Raw genomic sequence first — 19,115 nt, 5'->3', positions numbered from 1 at the left:
CGTTGGTTATCACCACCAGTGGGGGGAGCTGCAGGTCAAGAATTTCAGCTGTCCTACTCATAATCATAGCGTAGGAAGCAGATTCTTCTGTGGCTGGGCCCAGAGTTCAGAAAAGAGTTGTCTTTGGGGAGATACCTAGCCTACTAGCCTTCAACAAGTTTTCATACCAATTGTCCTTGGCATAGGGATGAGCAAACTCATCCACTTAGTCACTGTAAGACTCGGTGCCAAAGAAGGAATGCAATGAATGTTGCCTACTTTGTGAAACTTCAACTGGTTGGATTCAGGTGCGGCACTGGTCACAGTCAGACCAGCATCGACTCTGCATCAGAGAGGACAAACACAGCCATCTCCTTGGGGGAAAGGTGGTCAAGGTTTTCGTAGCTCTACACCAGACACTGCAGGCATATGTGGTGGGGATCTCTCACAGACAATTGCTTGCGGCAGCCTTTACAGGTTTTAGAACCTGTTGTGTTAGGGGGCGACATCCCTTTCACACTGCAAACATTTTTTGAGTGAAGAAAAATCGAAGTAAGAGTCTCAGAGATAAATAAAAAACAGCTCCGGATCCACATCTGGTGGCGCAGAAAGAAAGGACCTGACGTCATTGCACAGGAGTAGCTTCTCTATAGGAGTGGCACCTATATTATTTATCAAGCAGTACATTTCTTAGGCCCTGGAGGTCGCTTTGCTGTTCTTGAAATGTCCCAGCAATCTATTTGCTTTTTCTGCCAAGAAATGTTGGTCTTCAGTCAAAACCAGCTTTGCATGGATGTCTTTGGAAGAGCCCTTGTATCCTGTCCACACATAGTGATTGATGGCACCTTCCATGTCCCTGAAGTAGGATATAAGGTTCAGTGTGCTCTATTCTACTTGTATGGACTACTTGATAGCATTAATGACACCTTAAAGCACAGGCCTGTAGGCCTCTCACATTTGATTGAGGAGGCTGGGACACAGTTGGCAATTGTAAGGCATTCTAATACCCAAAGTTCAAGGAAATATCTTACCAATAATAATTTGCAGTTGTGTCCTAAAAGGCTGGACTTCATGACTGTAACAAAATATCTCTTTGAAGGGCATTCAATGTGTTCGACTATCTGTCAGGGCCCTAGACAATGGAAAAGGATTTAAACTGAAATTTCTCAAATTTTGCTTGTACAACCAGGCTTTCTGGAGTCGGGTTAAAGGACAGAAAGGATGGCTCTGAGCAGTACAGATTACGTTTCTTGGATGCACACTGAATTACAGGGGAAGACTGGTTTATCCCAAGCTTCAATGAAGAGCAAAGTAAGACTGAAAATAGGAATCTCTGCCAGGATCTCTGAAAATGGGGTGGACGGAATTTGCTCTGTAAGCACATGCTCTCCAAAGATTCGGCTGCTTGCTGAATGCCAGTGGAAGTATATATCGAATTGTTTAGCAGAAATTTGGGAAATTCCCCCCTAGCAAAGTGTTCAAACCACTTGTGCTCCAGAGATAAGCTAGTAGGCCGCTTTAAGTTTACATAAGAACAACAAATTGTCACATTCTGGTATTGCAATGGATCGTAGAGAAAGAGGTTGCGTTTCCTCGAAAAGGATTTTTGCTTTGACATTTTGGACTCTGATTTTAACATCAACTGCTAGAAATACAGGGGATTACATTTTTGGGCAGCACTAAGAATAAGATTCATCTTCAAAATTGATTTAGTTGGTGCTGGAAATGAACAGAGGCTGGAACTGAAAAAAGCAGTCAGCGATGATATGTGAGGGATTACAATGGCAACTGAAGCCTAAGCAATGGGCTTTGATCATCTCAAAGGCGAGATGGAGGCTATTGGTCTTTGAGTCAAAGCTGTTGATGTCTCAAAAGGAGCTGATGTGCTAGCCGGTGACGAAAGACCCATGATGACCGGTATGAACGCATTTGAGGAATTCTACTTAAAGTTAGCAAGCAATTCAAGGGTTTCGTGCAAGCTTGTACGTTACAGGCTCTTCTTATGGTTCTTGCTCTATCTGTGAAAGGAGGAAGAAGAAAGTTATAGTCTGCTGTGATGTCATCAGAGGAACGGTTCTTAGTGTAATTTCAAGGAAGTTTAAGACTTCTCCGAGAGATGCAAGGCTGAGTTTAGCTTCCCACTCACTGACAGATGTTTGATTCATTATCATGCACAACTCATGAGACAACGCCTTAAGTGACAGGTCCAAGCACAAGAAAATGTATCTGAGAGGTTTGGTCACGCACATCTGCTCCATGCATTTGCTGTGTGAATTGTAGCCTGTGGTCTTGTAGGGAATGGATCGTAGGGAAGGGTAAGAAATCTCAAGGTTTCCTAATAATTTGTAAAAGTGGGAGGTTAGGAAGAAAATATGAGATGCTAAACCGGAGAGGTAGGATAAACATGAAAGTGATAATGGAAGCATACAGGACTCCGATGCATTTTGAGTCACATTCAAAATAAGTGGCAGTGAAGAAAATCTGAAATAAAATTTTAGAAAAAAAGTTAAAATAAAAATACATTAAATGTTAATCAAAACAGCTATGTTCTTGATAAAGTGTTAACCAAGGTAAAAGAAGGGTACGATTTTGGCTAGACTGCCTTGTCATCATAGCTTCCCAAAACATTTACTTTGCAATAAAAAAATTGAAATGTGTCGTTATGTTCATGAAATAATTTGTAAAACCTATAAAATCAGCAGATCAGGATTCTGCAGTGTAAATAGAAATGGTAACTGCAGCTGCAGCACAGGCTGACAAAGGAGGCACAGCAGACATGATGAGGGAATTTATGCTGAGGGAATCTAGCAGCAGGAGGCAATAGTTACATCTGAACTGGGGCAGCAGTGGAACCGTGCTGTTTAGAGCTTCTCAGGGGACCTCGGTTAGAAGTCTTTTGAAACACTTTTTATTTCACAATTCTAATTTGATGATTTATTATTTTAATTTCACACAAATTACTATGAAACAATAAACAGATTCATCCACATTTGAGTCTGGTGGTCCTTTTCTACAGTCATAGGCCATAGCTAGATTGAAATATCACAAAAGGACATATACACCAACTCAATTACAACCCAGCACAACATCTTACATTGAGACCACAACGTAAAGGTTTACCTTGGGATCCTTTGTTGCTCCCAGTGTCATTGCCAGGTGGGTGAGCAACCTTAAGAGAATGAAAGCCACTGGGGTAATGTCTCGGTCTGGGGACACAACAACCTCTCTGTTTCTGGAGTCTCCCAATATGTGACCAGTTCGTGTGCGATCTTCCACCTGCCTGTATCAGACAAAAGTTAAAAACGTAATGATGTTTGGCTCGTTGTTGAGGTTTCAAAAGATCATGTTCACGGATACAAAAATGTACAGAAGTAGTAAATCCACGTCCTTAGTTTAACTAAATATCTGGCAATTAACTCTATTCAATGCATTCTAATAGTAACCTACAGCGTCATTTGCTCAATCTATATTGCGTGCTACACAACCTGCAATCCACCTGAAACCTGACCTGCATTTCCTAATGAGACAAATAAGTTACTTACCTTTAGAAACGCTCTTTCTGTGGATCCTCTGCCTAACCACCAGGAGCCAGACTCAGTCTGGAGAATATTTTCAGCAATTATCTTGTGCGTCAGTAGATTGTGTTGTGTTGGTCTGTGTTTGGTCTGTTCTTCCCCGGATGTGACATCAGGGTTCCAAAATAGCCAGCCCCTTGCACGCGCACATCAGTTTCTTTCTGTTATATGCATGCGCCATCAGAATCAGAGCCTCAACAATTAGACTGTGTAAGTTTGAAGATCTATAGACTAAAATCTTATTAGTATGGACTAGATGAGTCCATTCTACAGAACGGTGAGGTGGGTTGGTCAGTGAGGAATCTTCAGTTAGATAGAAAAAGCTTTGCCAAAGGTAAGTAACTTGTTCTCCTGATTGACACTTCTAACCGAAGATCCTCACCTTGTGAATAGAAACCAAAACAGTACCTCCCCATGTGGTGGTTCTATGGGATGGCTCAGACGACACAATTCCATATAACAGTATATAATAGAAGCCATGTGACCTGGCTATCCAAGTACTAGTCCTTTGTGAACCTATGGACTGACAACCAGGAACCAGCCCAGCAAATGTCTAAGTTTGGCACACTGGGCACTAATGAGGTGGTGGCAGCCTTTGCTCTGATGGAATGAACTCGCAGAAACTTCTGGGGGCTATTCTGGGAAGAAGGTGGTGTATGGCTGCTGAATAGACAGTGATTGTAATTCACTTACATGAAGGACAGACATGATCACTATGAGGGATATTGTCTTCAGGGTAAGCAGACACAGAAATAAGTTGTGCATTGGTTCAAGCAAGGCACACATGGAAGTAATCTCAAAAGGCATTGGCTTGAACCCATGGGTCACCCTTTTAAAAAACATGCATCACAACAGGTGAATTGAATAAAGATGGCTGATCAGATAAACATAGGAAGGCTTGCTGGGCTAGCGAAAGACAAAACAACAGTATGTCGCACAACTGTGCCTGTAGAAGCTGGATATTTTGGGAGGAACACCAGACAACAAACTTCTACCACATAAACTGTTTTAGTGGCAGGATGCCTGGCTGCCATTTACTACTTCAGGAAGAAGATCAAACACCATCAACTGTCGCCACTCAACTGGACAAGCACGGAGGTGGAGGTTATGAAGGCTTGGGTGCACGACCCTGTTCTACTGATGCAACATGAGGTCCTCCAGCAGGGGCAGCCGGATCGGAGGATAGATGCTCATAGCACTCCAAACAATCAATTTGACCAATTTGAACCTAGCCATATGCAAATCAGTCAGGGGCCTGCTACAATAGGAATAGTCCAGCCCAAACTGCCAGACCGGGACCTCACAGAACTGGAATATAATTAATACAAGACTGGTTTCACCCTGATTGGGGCTCGCCAGTCAGGTGCAGCTAGGTTCCAGTGGCACAGTGTGCACAGGACCCATGTATGGCCATATTCTTGGTCATTTCGGGCATTACATCAAACATACAAAAGGCGATGGGAGGAATGCTTCCAATAAGTTTAATCACTGGCAATTGCTCAGGTAGCATTCCTACCCATCGTTCTTTACCCACCAAGCCCCTTTAGTTGCCATCAACTTTTATGTGTTTGATGTAACTTTCTTTATAACTGTGGCAAAGTAAGCAGGTTCCTCTGTAGCCATAGCCGGTGTAGCTGAATGAGGGTCAGTGACAGGGGATGTATCAAGCCCACTGGCATCATGCATGTCAAAGAATAGGTTCTCATCGTCATGGATATGGCTTTCGTTATAATCATCAGGGTCTGGCATTTCATATAGGTGCAGTAATATCTCGGAATCAGAACAAGGATGTTGTTGGGGTGGTTGCAACCTTGGTTGAGGCCATGCAGCTGGCCCTCAAAGTCTGAAAGGACTATCTGCTTCCTTTCAGTGTATTCGACACTCAGGGTTGCGGCATGGGTCGTGGCACCATAAACGATATTGGGTTTGGTGCCATGCCTGAAGTCAGGACAGACTCTGAGATGAGGCTGAGAGGCATAGTCAGCTTCAGGGATGATTCCCCAGGTGTTAAACTGACTAGAGGCCACTTCTGATTTTTAAGGCCCAAAGGCACTCTACAGGGATCTGTTGAGGTACCAAATATTGTGGCAATCGCTGTCTGGAGTTTGGAGAGTTGCTGTGGCATCACCCATTGCCCAAGAAGTCGGAGAGCATCAGGACAAAAGCCGGAGGCAGTTCAGAGGTCTGGGTCCGAGGTCGCAGCTTGGCGGCACCCAGGACGCAGCATGACTCGTGATAGGAGTGGCGGGATAAAAGGGAGCCATGCATTGACCTCTTGTGTTTTTCTGACTTCTACTTACTAGAAGTCAGGGCCCTTTTCATCTTCCGATCTTGCGATGTACAGTTTGGGTTCACGGTACTGAATGGCTTTGGGCTCATCTTTACACACCACAACTTCAAATCATGTTTGAGGCCTGAACCCCAGAGACAGACCTGTAGGGGTCCATCACTCACATCTGTTTAGGTAGTCCTAGTGCAGCCTAAAACCCATTGTTTTCGAAATGGACATGTCCCTTCCACACTGGAAACATTTTTTTTTATGAAGTCTGTCAAGATTGGCAGAATTTGAGGGAGAGAACTCCGGATCCACATTGGAAGGTGCAGAAAAAAGGAACTGACGTAGTGCACAGAGGCGTCAGCTACGCAGGGCCTTGATGTCACAACTGAGGAGGGATTGACCCAGTGGAGAGCTGCATGACGAAACCTACTGAGGCAAGGGAACTGCTGATAGAACTCTCTGGATCCCTTCTGGCACCTGGGGATATTCACAAAGTGGGGAATCTGCAGTTAGAAGTACCCATCAGAATAAATGCACCTTAATAATGACCTTCAAAACTGTGAATTCAGAACTGAGACCAACAAATAGCTTTGCCAGGACAATTAAGTCCTTACTCATAGAATTCAAGTTTATCTAGTCCTGAAAACATCACTGAGCTTACTAACTCATGTCAACCTTATTTCCATTATCCTATGGTACATTCTTAGTGAGATTACATCAATGCACTCTCAACTACTGCAGCATAGTTGTTTTAAGGCCAGTGGCAACAACATTCCATTGAATCGACAGGAGACAGAGGCGCCGCGTGTTGATATGAACGCGGCCCTCTGATTATTTGATTTATTTCGATAGTTGCTTTACCCGCCATGGTGCTTCAGTATTCAACAAACTTTTGTTATGGACTAATAAGGATACCCAGATTAATTTGATGAGTTGGATCTACTAGCTTTTTAATGAAACTTTATAGAAGCCCTGATGAAGTCTTTGAGAGTGATTATCTCATAGGACGAAACACGTGTTGGCTGTTGTTGTAATTAAGATTTTGGTTCCAAGGACGGTTATTCTATCTTGATGGACTTTGTATCTCAAGATTAAATTGAGTGATGTTTCTCACGAATCCCGATCCGACTAATAATTTGCTACTATTTGCACGAAACGACAAGTTTGGACTATAAACATATATGAAAGATCTAGTTTTGATTCATGAGTGCCCTGACATCTGTTTTTCATTATTCGGTTTCCTTTGGAAACACTAGAGGAGAGAGGAAGATCCTCTTGCTGGGAGCACCTTGCTTGAATTTTGTTTCACTCTTGATGTGATGACTAACTGTGAGCGCTGTTTTCCTATGATTGTCTTCCCAATTGCTTTCGCAATGGCAACAACCTGTCAAAACATATTGTGGTTTAGGTTTTAAGATATATTTCACATTTACAAAGAACAACATTAACTAACTTTCTTCTAGGGATCGGTGTCAAGAGAAAATTGTGAGAATACACTAGGGTGTTGAGACAGTTAACTAGAACTCTAATGTTCACATGTACCTGTGTGAATATTATTGAGAGCTAGTTTACTCTTAAGTGTAACTTCCCCATCTTTCTAAATAATTACAAAGGATCTGAATTTGCTTCTATGCCCTGGAAATGACCACAGGAACTACCTGCATCCCTTTTATTTGTCTATTTCAAGCTTCCTAAAATAGCAATGAAGGAACATTAACGTGTCTGGAACATGGGTCTCTGTAATGAAGTCGTCATTAAATTTATAACCATTGAATGTTTTTGGCTATGTGAAAGATCCCACTACACCTGCAAAATGGAGAGAACAAAAACTTCAAAAAGCCCCAAAATGTCCCATGTAAATGCTACATCTGCATTCCATATAAATAAAATAGAAATATAAATCACAAAATGAAAACTTATTTAAAACAGATTTACTGCAGAAAACAGTCCTCAATTTCTCCTTTTTTGATAGAGAAAATTAAAGGGGAAATGTTCCCACAGACATTAAGCTCTGAAAAGAGGAACAGCTGTGCTACTTCTGTAAAGCAGCTCAAATATCATCATAACCCCAGCATGAGCCACACTGAAAGCATCCTTTCAGTCTCAGTTAATTTTGATGGGCCGTAGAAGGCGACAGCAAGTGACAGAATCTTACATCAACACTGGTGCTTCCATTCCTGTAGCTGAAGCAGAGAGGGAGGGCTGTTTATGACTTTCATTAAGATACTCACGATTACGATCTAGTGTTACAGGTAATTAAATGTTTCTTCTACATTATGGGATCTCTATTAATATTCATAAACACTGAACACAAAAGTAATTTCATCTGTTCCTAAAGGTGGCAGGAAAGCCAAAATAGAGAAAGTGAGGAAAACCTACCAATATCACACCGTAATGCATATATTTTCAGAATTCTGAAGACATTTGTCGTCAGCCTAGTAGCTCAGAACAGGGAAGAGTAATCCAAATAACTCATGGTTCCATATACCACTTAATTTTCCCCTTTATTACAGTAACTGAAGGTCTTTAAATGCAAACGTTTTGAGAAATCTCAGGATTCTTACTTTGCGAAATCTGATAACATGCTTTTGAAAATAACAGTGATGTTAAAAAGCATAAATAACCCAAATCCCTAACTTAGATTGCCCATGTACTATACATCTTGTGGAAAAAAGAATATTTCACTTAAATCTCTTTGATGTGTTTTTCCTCCCAGTAATATTTTCTACACTCAGTAAGTGGCCAGTCTCCGTTCCTTGCTGCTGAGAGAAAGGAGAAGAGCTTTGGATGGGTGGATGACTTTCAAAGTCATTCTCTGTCAACTTTTGACAACAGACTCCTGTTAAAACACAAATAAAACCATAAAGAAAGAGGCCTAAATAGGTTTTGTGGAGGCATCAAAGATGAGCAAGATTTGTTCAGCAAAGGTTTAATGCCGATGTGTAAACAATGCTGATCAAAACAGGACGTAGCCAGGGATAATACTTTGCTAAAATACAGCGTTATATTGGATCCTCACCTAGGATTACATCACATAGACACTGTAGGAAGAAAAAGCCTAGCAGGGTCCATTTTATGGAATTGACATGGCTAAGGCAAAAATATTTATACACAAATCATCTTTTTAACATTTATACCTAATATCTAATTTCAGTAGTTAATTCAATTTGTTTTGCTGATGAGAATTTCGCATGGAAGGATGTATATCTAGGCCAAGATATGGTAACTGCAAACGCAGTTTTAAGTTACTTTCTGAAAATGACTCGCTTGTACAGATTAGGCCCTACTTACAGCTGATCTAGCCAATATGTAAAGCAGGCTTTATAAGAATTAGAAGTGGTAGTTGTCTGTAGCAGCATTAGTAAATTTAAGCTGTCCATAATTACTTAGGATCAGTGCTAACCAAAATGTGGGAGAACATCACAGGAAAACAAACAGCTTTTGTGGACAGTTGGTTTTCCACCCTGGACGTGACTTATGACGTTTTGCTTTCTGTAATTGTTGATATTAAATGGAAGAGGAACTGTTAAAAAGTTGGGAATCAATTGAGCAAGTGAACTTTGTAGGTATGGTTCAGGGACCGCTGTAACAAACACTGCAGGACAACTGGTAATGAATGGAGCTCCCATCACCTACAATTCAGAGCAGAACAAACTAGGAGAGACAAAGAAAAAGATTGGTGACCCTGAACACATACTTGAGTCTGAAGAGATGTTGTCTACGGAATCTCTTGAGACAATTATAATTAACTGATGAGCAGCTTTATACTTGTGGAGTGACATTACATATTGTAATTGATGTTTAACAAGAACACATTCATATTCAAGAATTGACATTTCTATCATCAATTGTGCATTAAACAGGTTTCATAACATACAGTTTGCACTCTGCTTACATAGTGTGCTTATTAACAATATATACATTTAATAAAAAAATAAAAAAACAATGCACAGAAACAGCTCACAAAAAAAATTAAATATTAATAGTGCTTATAGTTTGGCAGTTTAAAAGAAACAAGTTTAAACTTACTGAATCATTTGAAATCCCGCTTCTGGTTTATGGCCAACACCTCCAATCGTAGCTCCACAGTCGAGACACCGTGAAACTTGCATTGGTTGTCCACACTGCCATAGAGATAACAGCAGAGGTTAAAACACCAAGAGAGCCCAGGCTTGGTTAAAATGGGTTAAAGCTGAGTGGGGGCAGACAGCCATTTTTACATTAAAGCGCTACTATGAAACAGCACTAAAAGATACAAAAACCTAGAAATTAACAGCAAAGAAATACATAATCTATGTTTGTTTATGATTTTCTGTACAAATATCTGCAGCTACAATCTTTTCTTCTTCATTTCTCCACAGGAAAACATTTTCTGTGTGGAGAAGCACATCCCCCTATATCCTACTGATGTTTGAAGGGTATTCCTTTTTCCCTCCTACAAGAAAACACAGGTACTCCAATAATTTGCTGTAGTAACTCAGCAGGATTTTACAAGCCATGCCATATATGTTTGTGAACAAACATACCAGTTTGTAGGTGTATTGTTAGTTTTGCTTCTCCATATTCTCCATGTTAATTGTATTTCCCCATGTCCCACAACCACCCCAAATAACCACTTCTCCCCTAACTATAAAGAAATTATGGTGGAAAACATACCTTTAGAGATGACCTCTGTAACTAAAAGCATTAAGTGTTTTATTTTGCTCTAACTAAATTACACGTAGAAGTGCAAAAGAGCCTTTGTAATTCTGGCCATAAAGAGCTATGTAAATTAAAAGAAAAGGTTCTTTATAGAACCATAATTACGTCTTGTTGAATAAAGAGGCTTCATGTAACAATATTATGTTGCTTAGTCGTTAGTCTGCATCACCACAGCAATGCAATTAACAAAGTTTACCATCACCAAACTGAAATATTCATTTTAATGATCTTGGAAGTATGAAAGGTTGAGATGGGCCAACCAAGATTCAAGCAGGTGATCTGCAAGTTCCACAAAGATCTCATTAGTAAGAGTCTCAATATACTCTTGCTGCCTAACGAGCACTCACACACAATAGTATGGCACTGCATGATGTCATGAAAAAACTTGATTGACATGTAAAAACAAGTAATGGCAAAGCCAACGGGTCTACCACTGGCAGACTTGTGTTTTTATTGCAACATGTGCCACAATAAAATAAAAAACTATCTGCAACCTAAACATGGCCAAACGGCCATACACTTGCAATAAAAATGTTCATTAAAAAAATAATAACTGATTTGGCTATTTTACTTGCATTGTTTTAATGACCAATCTTTCAGTTGCTTCACACATTTTATTTTTACTAGTCTCTGTGAAAGTGACAAGAGAAATCACCACCTAACCAAACACTCAAATCGCAGGCAGCTACAATGGTACAATTTAACTTAAACTCTTCATAATAGTCTAACTTAAATAGTAGACAGAAAATAAATCACTGTTTTACCCACAACCCCATGCTGTATGCTGCATGGTGCAGTGGGGAAATAGAATGTGAATATCAATTGAACAGACCAAAAGATGAAGTGTGCTGACAGAAAGCCCAGTTTTGAATGTGTATTATATATGATCTTTTTTTTTTCCGAAACGTTATAGTATCGTGAGCCCTAAATAGGATAACTATTTTAGGCATACATCACTGAAACAAAAGGTTAGTTACCTTCCATGTTGCTCTTTCAGCTGGACACTCAAATCATAGATTCCTCACCATTTGAATGTCCCTAGGCACCAGAATGAAGCCCAAGAAATTTAACAGCAGTGCTCCCGCACACTATTATGTAGCGTCATCCAACTGCTGATTAGCTGCGCACTGCCTCAGAAGTGACAGAGAAATCTGCATGCAATTGCTGCCCCTGCATGCTGATAGCTTCTAGTCTTTTCCCCTTTCCATGTCCTCAGGCATGGTGCGTAGAAGAACATCTGGTGACTGTGTGCAAATCTCTCACTTGGCATATTTTTAGATATTTTACAAGAGGACATTACTTAGAATGAGGAAGTGGGGGGGGCGAGGGGGGCAGTGAGTAATCTGCTGCTAGAGTATCCACCAAAAAGAGCTTTAGTGAAAGTAACTTGTTCTTCCAATAGATACTTGTAACCAAAGCTTCCTCACCTTTAGAATAGCCACAAAAGAAGTACCTCCTAAAGGCTGAAGACTAGAAAGTGGACTGAAACCAATAAGTCCTGCAGGACTGAGTGAGCAAAGGGACTTTCTTGTCAGACCTAGCTGGCAAGGCAGTATTGCTTTGTGAACATATGTACAGATGCCAAAATAGGCACTCCTCATGCCAATGCTGTTGCAAAAGGCTTGGCCTTGGTGAAATGGCCTGTAAGGCCCTCAGGGGGGTTGCTTTTTGGCCAGTGTGTAACAGATCTTAATGCAGAGGACTATCTACCTTTTTATATCGCCCTGCCCTTCTTTGCACATGAGAAGACAACTAACAGCTGATCATCTAACTGATGATTTTTTGTCTGTGAATCTCAATGCTTTCTTTGGATCATGGTAATAGAGCTTCTTATTCTGTTTCGAGGCATGAGGCAGAGCGAAGAATGGAGGAATGGTGATTCATTGGCCAACACAAAAGGGCGTAAAAACATTAAGGCGGCTCGGATCCCCAACTTCTACTAGTCCATGAAGATAGAAGTGTAGGGCGGTTGTAGAGGCAGTGCCTGCAGTTCGTTTGCAAGTTATGCTGATGCAATATTTATAAGGAAGACTGTTTTCAGTGTCAACTGCCTTAACGAATAGCTGCACATATGATCAAAGGGTGTGTACATAAGGAATGTCAAGATCAAGCTAAGGTCTACTTGGGTCATCACAAATGGTCTGAAAGGAAACCCTGCCCTCTTGTTGTTCATTAGCCCCGTATATACATGCCACCATTATTTTGTACTCATGTATGTCTATTTGTAATGAGATAAGCCTACCACTCCTCTCCGCATGGGTACCCAATACTTTTCCAGGGAAATGTGTAGCTAATAATATCATCACCCCTCCCTGCTTTCCCGGTCCCGAGGAGTGAACCTGGCAGTCGAACTAGTGGGATTTCAGCCTCTTCCAGTCCGCTTGTAGCGTCTTTTGTAGCAAGCACATGTCACATTTAGATTCCCTAAGATATGAGAGGAGGGCTCGCCTCTTCACAGGAGCATTAAGGCCTCAAACATTGAGGCTAATTACTTCAAAAGACGTGTGTATGTGGGGGTGTCTAGCACGTGTGTGCGCTGGGTGTCTGGCCCATGGTTAATGGAAGCAGTGATCAGCAGCGTTCTTGCCAGAATCCAACAATAAGATGCGGCTTGGATAACTAACATAACAATAAACAATACAAACCAAGGAACAAACACCAAATTAGCTCCCGGCCTGGGAACTACACAATGTACCATTGCATTCCGCTTGTGGAGGCTCCGCCGTCATCTCCTCTGTCCACCTGCACCATTCATAAGTGTCTGTGTAAGTCCATCCAGGAAGCCCGGTCTTCGGCTGTGTGGGGCGTTTAGGGTATTCACTCCTTCTGCCCTGTAGGTCCCTTCCAGGGGTGTGGGCTTCAATTGACAAGGGGGTGGCCCGTCGGCCCAAACCATCCAGCGTTAGAGGTATCCCTTTCAGTGCATCAGAGGTTGTGTAGGCATTTTACTGTGTGGCCCTTCCGGTGTCCAAGTGCTCTTCAGGAGGGCTCACTCACTTTCCTATCTGTTCCCTCTCAGATGGGCTCTCCTCTAGCCCCATTGCTATTGCTAGGTTCTAACCAGGGTCCGCTCCCTCAGTTCAGCTCAATTCAGTTCCCTCCCGGGCAGGCCTGTGCTAACCGTAATGCAGAGCTGTTGCATGCGTACTGCGATGCAAGACATCAGGTGTCTCACACTTCGTCCTCTGGCATTGCTTCTCAGTTATGAGCTTCTTCGGCGCTCCACGCCACCAGAACAAGGGGTGTGGAGGGGCCCAGCAAGTCCTGATGCACCAACATATGGGCCTCCACGCGGGACCCACAGTCTTCAGTGAATCAGGTGGTCTTCAATCTCTTGGGAGGCCACCAGTCAACTAAGCGACTTGCGGTGGAAATCCTTCCGCCAACCACCCCACCACCTGCACCTCTCTGCGGTCACACCGGGCCCAGGTCGTGTCCTCTGCGGTGCGCGCTCTCCCTCCTCTCCTTTTTTATGCGAGCAACCAGGCCAACTGGCAGTTCATCGCCGGCAGTTCCCTCTCACCACAGCTGTCACTAGGGAGGGGGGGGCAGACAGAGGCTCCTGCTGCCACCAGAAAAGGGGGCCTCAGTAAGGTTCCTTCGCCCCCACCGAAGCCCGCTCGTCTGCTCTGCTCCCCTGCGCTTCACGCGGCCGCCATCTTGGTTGGGGCCGCATCTCCCAGCTCGCTGCTCCACGGATTCCTCTCTGCCAATGAGGAACTCCCTTCAGCTCACGGAGCCCCGGACTTCGCTCTGGTGGTGCAGGGGATGGTCTAGGTGGCACCAGCTGCTCATGGCCTGATTATGACAGAGGAGCTCCACAATGGTGCTCCAACCTTGCGGCCATCTTGGCTCTGCCCCTTGAACTACTGTTTTAATGTTTGAAATTTTACTCATACTAATTGCTCGGGGGTCCCCAGCTTCCAGTAATGATTCAGTGGGGGTCCTCAGGAGTCAAAAGGGTGGGAACCACTGGTCTACTCTGTTACAGATAAATCACTGCCAGAAAGGCAGCACATTAGTGAAAAGCACAGCAGTTGCTTGAAGCAGCTGCATTATTCTTCAGCGTGCTTTACAAAGTGGACAGAGATCCCTGGAGCAGTGAGTGACTGCACTAAGCTGCAAGTGGATGTTTAGAAGGGAGGTATTTCACTCATTCAAAGGTCACTCTTGGAGTTGGGGGAAAACTGACTTAGCTTCCTCTCTTCTCACTGCACACCTATACGCCTCTGTACAGCCTCTTTGCCTCTGCATCAGCAGAGACAGAGTGATTCCTTCTTCATTTGGATGGAGCCATAGCCCCATAGAGCAAATGCTTGCCCTTTCAATACTGTGATTATAAATATGCGTGATGGCACTCTTTATGCACCAGCATTATCTGTATTACAAAAGGGGCTGCACACTCATCTACAGGCCCTTCAGTATTATCAAAGTGCCGCGGGAAAGCATAATGAGGGAACGCACATCCCTTGCACCATATACATACAGTCCACAGTGTCATGTCCCTCTGAGAAAAAGGTTTCTGTTAGGATCACTGTCTAAGGTAGCTAAGTGAATATGTAGTCTTGTGCAGTGTAATGCTGTGTGGGGCACGGGCTTCCTGGTAATATATGGGTTATATGAGAGAGAGAGAGAAATAGTGTGAGTATGTTTGTAGAGGGCTTGGAAGCAAAAATAATAATATTTTGAATGGTAATGTTAACAGTCTGTGCAAGAACACCATATTATCTTCAGATATTTTTAAAGCTGGAAATTGACATTAGTCAGACAGGTAAAAAACAGAAATTAAATTTTCAGTTTTCCAAGAGGCTGTCGGACTACAAGCAATGACTGGAGCTGCAAAACGACCCAGCCTCACATCAATCAGCCTTAGAAAGAAATAAAAATACAATATTTGCCTGCTTTCCATGTGCTTGTGTGACAGATGGGCAGTTAAGCTGTGCAGCAGCCCACCTCTTTTACTCCCCCAATAGAAAACAATTGGAGGAGAAGGTGTAAAGAGCACCAAGGATTTCAGTGGAGCAGACACAAGGACTGAATGTAAGAGGGACATGCTGAAGTACCACTATCTGGCTGCAAAACTCACACCTTCCTGAAATTTACAGGGATACTTACATTGCTTGGCATATAAAGAGTTGGGGAATTCTTATCACCATTAAGTCAATACAATGGCCATGAGGCTGAAAATATATATGTAGATTTTAGGTAGGGACAAAACTACTCTAGATGTGAAATGTTTGAGATATTTACCTTGTTTTATATAATGCAGGTAAAATGTGCCCTGTATTTTTAGCATTTCAAAAATGTACTTCTTTTAAGTATGTAATTCAACTATGTGTATATCTTTTCAATATGCTTTAAAGAACAACTTACTTATCTTCGGTAATGCCTTATCTGGTAAGGACATATTCTAGTTGAAGATTGCTCACCTTTAAATTTCTCCACAGGAGTCAGACTGGATCTGGAAGATTTTTGTAAGCAGTACCTCTGCTAGCAGTTAGGTGGCTTTGATCGACTCTGCATCCATCGTCGGCATCATCCACGCAGGACATGACTTTCCTGGTCCTATAGAGGCACCACCCCGGCACACTGATGGCAAAAAGCAGACTGAGGAGGGTGAGGGGCTGCTACGAGGCCAAGGACCTGGCCATAGCAAGAGAATCCTTGAAACGCTCGAGCACTGAGTCTGCTTTTTCTCCGAAGAGATGGCTGCCATCAAATGTTATTCCCATATGATTGGCTTGGACATCCCCTGAAAAGCCAGAAGTCCTCAACCAGGCGTGGCACCACGGGGCCACTGTCAATGGCACTGGTCTGCCCAGTGAGTCTGTCGTGTCCAGTCCACATCAGATCATGAACTTTGCTGCGTCTCTACTATCAGCAACTGCTTGGAAAAGAACAGTCAGGGCCTCCTCCGGGGCATGTGGCAGCACTTGCACAACCGCATCCCACAGCGTATGGGAATAACAGCCCAAAAGGCATGCGCTGTTCACAGACCAAAATGCCAGGTTGGCGGAAGAAAACATCTTCTTCCCAAGTGTGGCGAGGAGAAGGCAAAACACGCTTCAACTTCTTTTTCTTATGCTTACCCAAACATTCAGAGGACTTAGAGCGGGACGAATATGACTTTGGCCCATTCAACGCGAGGAGATCTTTACCAGCACAGATCAGAGCGTCGGCTCGCCATTAGCTTTATGTACTGCTCCCTCAAAGTCTTCAGATTCATGGCCTGACACTTAGAGCACGACACAAGCTGAAGATCCAACACCAACTTCGCCAGACGACAAGAACCACAGGGCTTGAATCCGGTCTTCCAAGAGGACATCCTAGACGCACCAGGAGTACAGAGGCTCAATAAAATCTCAACAAAAAAGTTTTAAAAAAAAGCCAGTCACAAATTGACTGAGTGGTAGCTTTCTTCGGATCAGCCTTTGCTGGTGCAGAAATAAAAAAAACGATGTCAGCACGCCAGGGTGGTGCCTATATAGGACCCATGATGTCATATCTGGTGGGGATGATGCCGACAGTGGACGCAGAGCCGATCAACGCCACCTAATAGTGCGTAGGAGAATTACAAGGTAAGGAATCTGCAACTAGAAGTCTCATATCCATCATGTAAATATACTAACCAATTATTTTTCAATGACAAATTATTTTAATGTTGTTTGAATGCTTTTGCAATGAGGGTGTGTATGTGTGTGGGTGTGTATATGGAAAATGTCACTTACCCAGTTTACATCTGTTCGTGGTATGTAGTGCTGCAGATTCACATGCTATGCATATCTCTTCAGACATCTAGTGTTGGGCTCGGAGTGTTACAAGTTGTTTTTCTTTAAAGAAGTTTTTTCTGAGTCACGGGATCGAGTGACTCCTACTCTCGGTTACAATGCGCATGGGCATCAACTCCATTGTTGACTGCTTTCCCGCAAAGGGTGAAGGAAGGAGTGATAGAGTATAAGAATATAAAGAGATGTCCATGCAAATATAAATGTATTTACATATGTACAAATGAACAACTACAGGCTTCCGGGGAGGAGGGAGGGTGCATGTGAATCTGCAGCACTAAATGCCATGGACACACCTTTCTTTCTTTTAGAATGTGCCCTAGGTGGGATCAAAAGTTGTCGTTTTGCCTTAATGTAACATGTTTTTATACATCTAACAATCTATCTTGCTAATCCTTGTTTAGAGATAGGATTGCCTTTATGTGGTTGCTGAAAAGCAACAAAAAGTTTTTTTGTTTTCCTAAAATGTTTATTTCTATCTATATATTACATAAGAGCTCTTTTGAGGTTAAGAGTATGAAGGGCTCTTTCTGCAACTGAGTCAGGGTGTGGGAAGAAGACTGGCAATTCCACTGTTTGGTTGATGTGAAAAGGAGATACTACTTTTGGGAGAAATTTAGGATTTGTTCTAAGTACAACTTTACGGTTGTGTAATTGGGAAAAAGGTCCCTCAAGAGTGAACGCTTGTATTTCACTAACTCTTCGTAATGAGGTAATAGCTACAAGGAAGGCAACCTTCCATGTCAAAAATTGAATTTCACAAGATTGCATGCGTTCAAACGGTGGGCTCATGAGTCTGGTAAGTACAAAATATAGATTCCAAGAAGGAACAGGTGGTGTTCTAGGTGGAATAACGTGTTTTAATCCTTCCACGAAGGATTTAATAACAGGAATTCTAAACAGAGAAGTTTGTTGAATAGTTTGTAAGTATGCAGATATTGCACGAAGATTAATTTTGATGGATGAGAAAGCTAAATTTGTTCTTTTGCAAATGGAGTAGGTAACATACAAATCTTGTATTGATGTTGTAAGTGGATCAATTTTTTTAGATTAACGGTAGTAGACAAATCTTTTCCATTTGTTAGCATAACATTGTCTAGTGGTAGGTTTACGTGCTTGCTTGAGTACTTCCATACATTCTGATGGAAGGTCTAGGTATCCAAATTCTATGTCTTCAGGAGCCAAATCGCTAAATTGAGAGCACTGGGGTTTGGGTATCTGATTTGACCTTTGTTTTGTTTTAACAAATCTGGTCTGTTTGGGAGTTTGGAATGGGGTACTACAGACAGGTCTAGTAGTGTTGTGTACCAATGCTGACATGCCCATGTTGGAGCTATAAGTATCATGGTGAGAGATGCCTGGCGTAGTTTGCTGACTACAAATGGAAGGAGTGGGAGAGGGGGAAAAGCATAAGCGAATATCCCTGAACAATTGATCCATAGAGCATTACCCTTGGATAGGGGATGTGGGTGTCTGGATGCGAAGTTTTGGAATTTTGTGATTTCGTTTGTTGTGAATAGATCTATCTCTGGTGTTCCCCACTTTTGAAAGTACTTTTAAAGTACTTGGAAGTGAATCTCCCATTCGTGTGTCTGTTGGTGATTTCTGCTTAAGAGATCCGCCAGCTGATTGTGTATTCCTGGAATGTATTCTGCTAACAGAAGAATAAGATTGTGAATTGCCGATTTCCATATTGTCTGGGCTAGTAGAGTAGTTGAGATGAATGTGGCCCGCCTTGTTTTCTGAGGTAACACATGGTTGTCATGTTGTCTGTTTTTATCAGAACAACCTTGTGTT

General features: G+C 42.4%; 1 protein-coding gene across 2 annotated transcripts in view; it reads right to left on the bottom strand.

The window, feature by feature from the left end:
• Positions 1 to 19,115, bottom strand: part of RNF213 (ring finger protein 213) — a 1,978,231-nt gene that overhangs the window by 243,786 nt on the left and 1,715,330 nt on the right. For both annotated transcript variants that reach the window (XM_069199724.1, XM_069199725.1), the window contains 2 exons: positions 9,862 to 9,956; positions 3,100 to 3,259 (listed from right to left, as the gene is read on the bottom strand). In XM_069199724.1, coding sequence (XP_069055825.1) covers positions 3,100 to 3,259; positions 9,862 to 9,956 — 255 coding nt within the window. The remainder of the gene's footprint in view (positions 1 to 3,099; positions 3,260 to 9,861; positions 9,957 to 19,115) is intronic.

Source organism: Pleurodeles waltl, chromosome 7 (assembly GCF_031143425.1).
Source record: "Pleurodeles waltl isolate 20211129_DDA chromosome 7, aPleWal1.hap1.20221129, whole genome shotgun sequence".
Classification (NCBI taxonomy): Eukaryota; Metazoa; Chordata; class Amphibia; order Caudata; family Salamandridae; genus Pleurodeles; species Pleurodeles waltl.
Note: the sequence above shows the minus strand (reverse complement) of the source record. Positions and strands in the feature narration are given on the sequence as shown.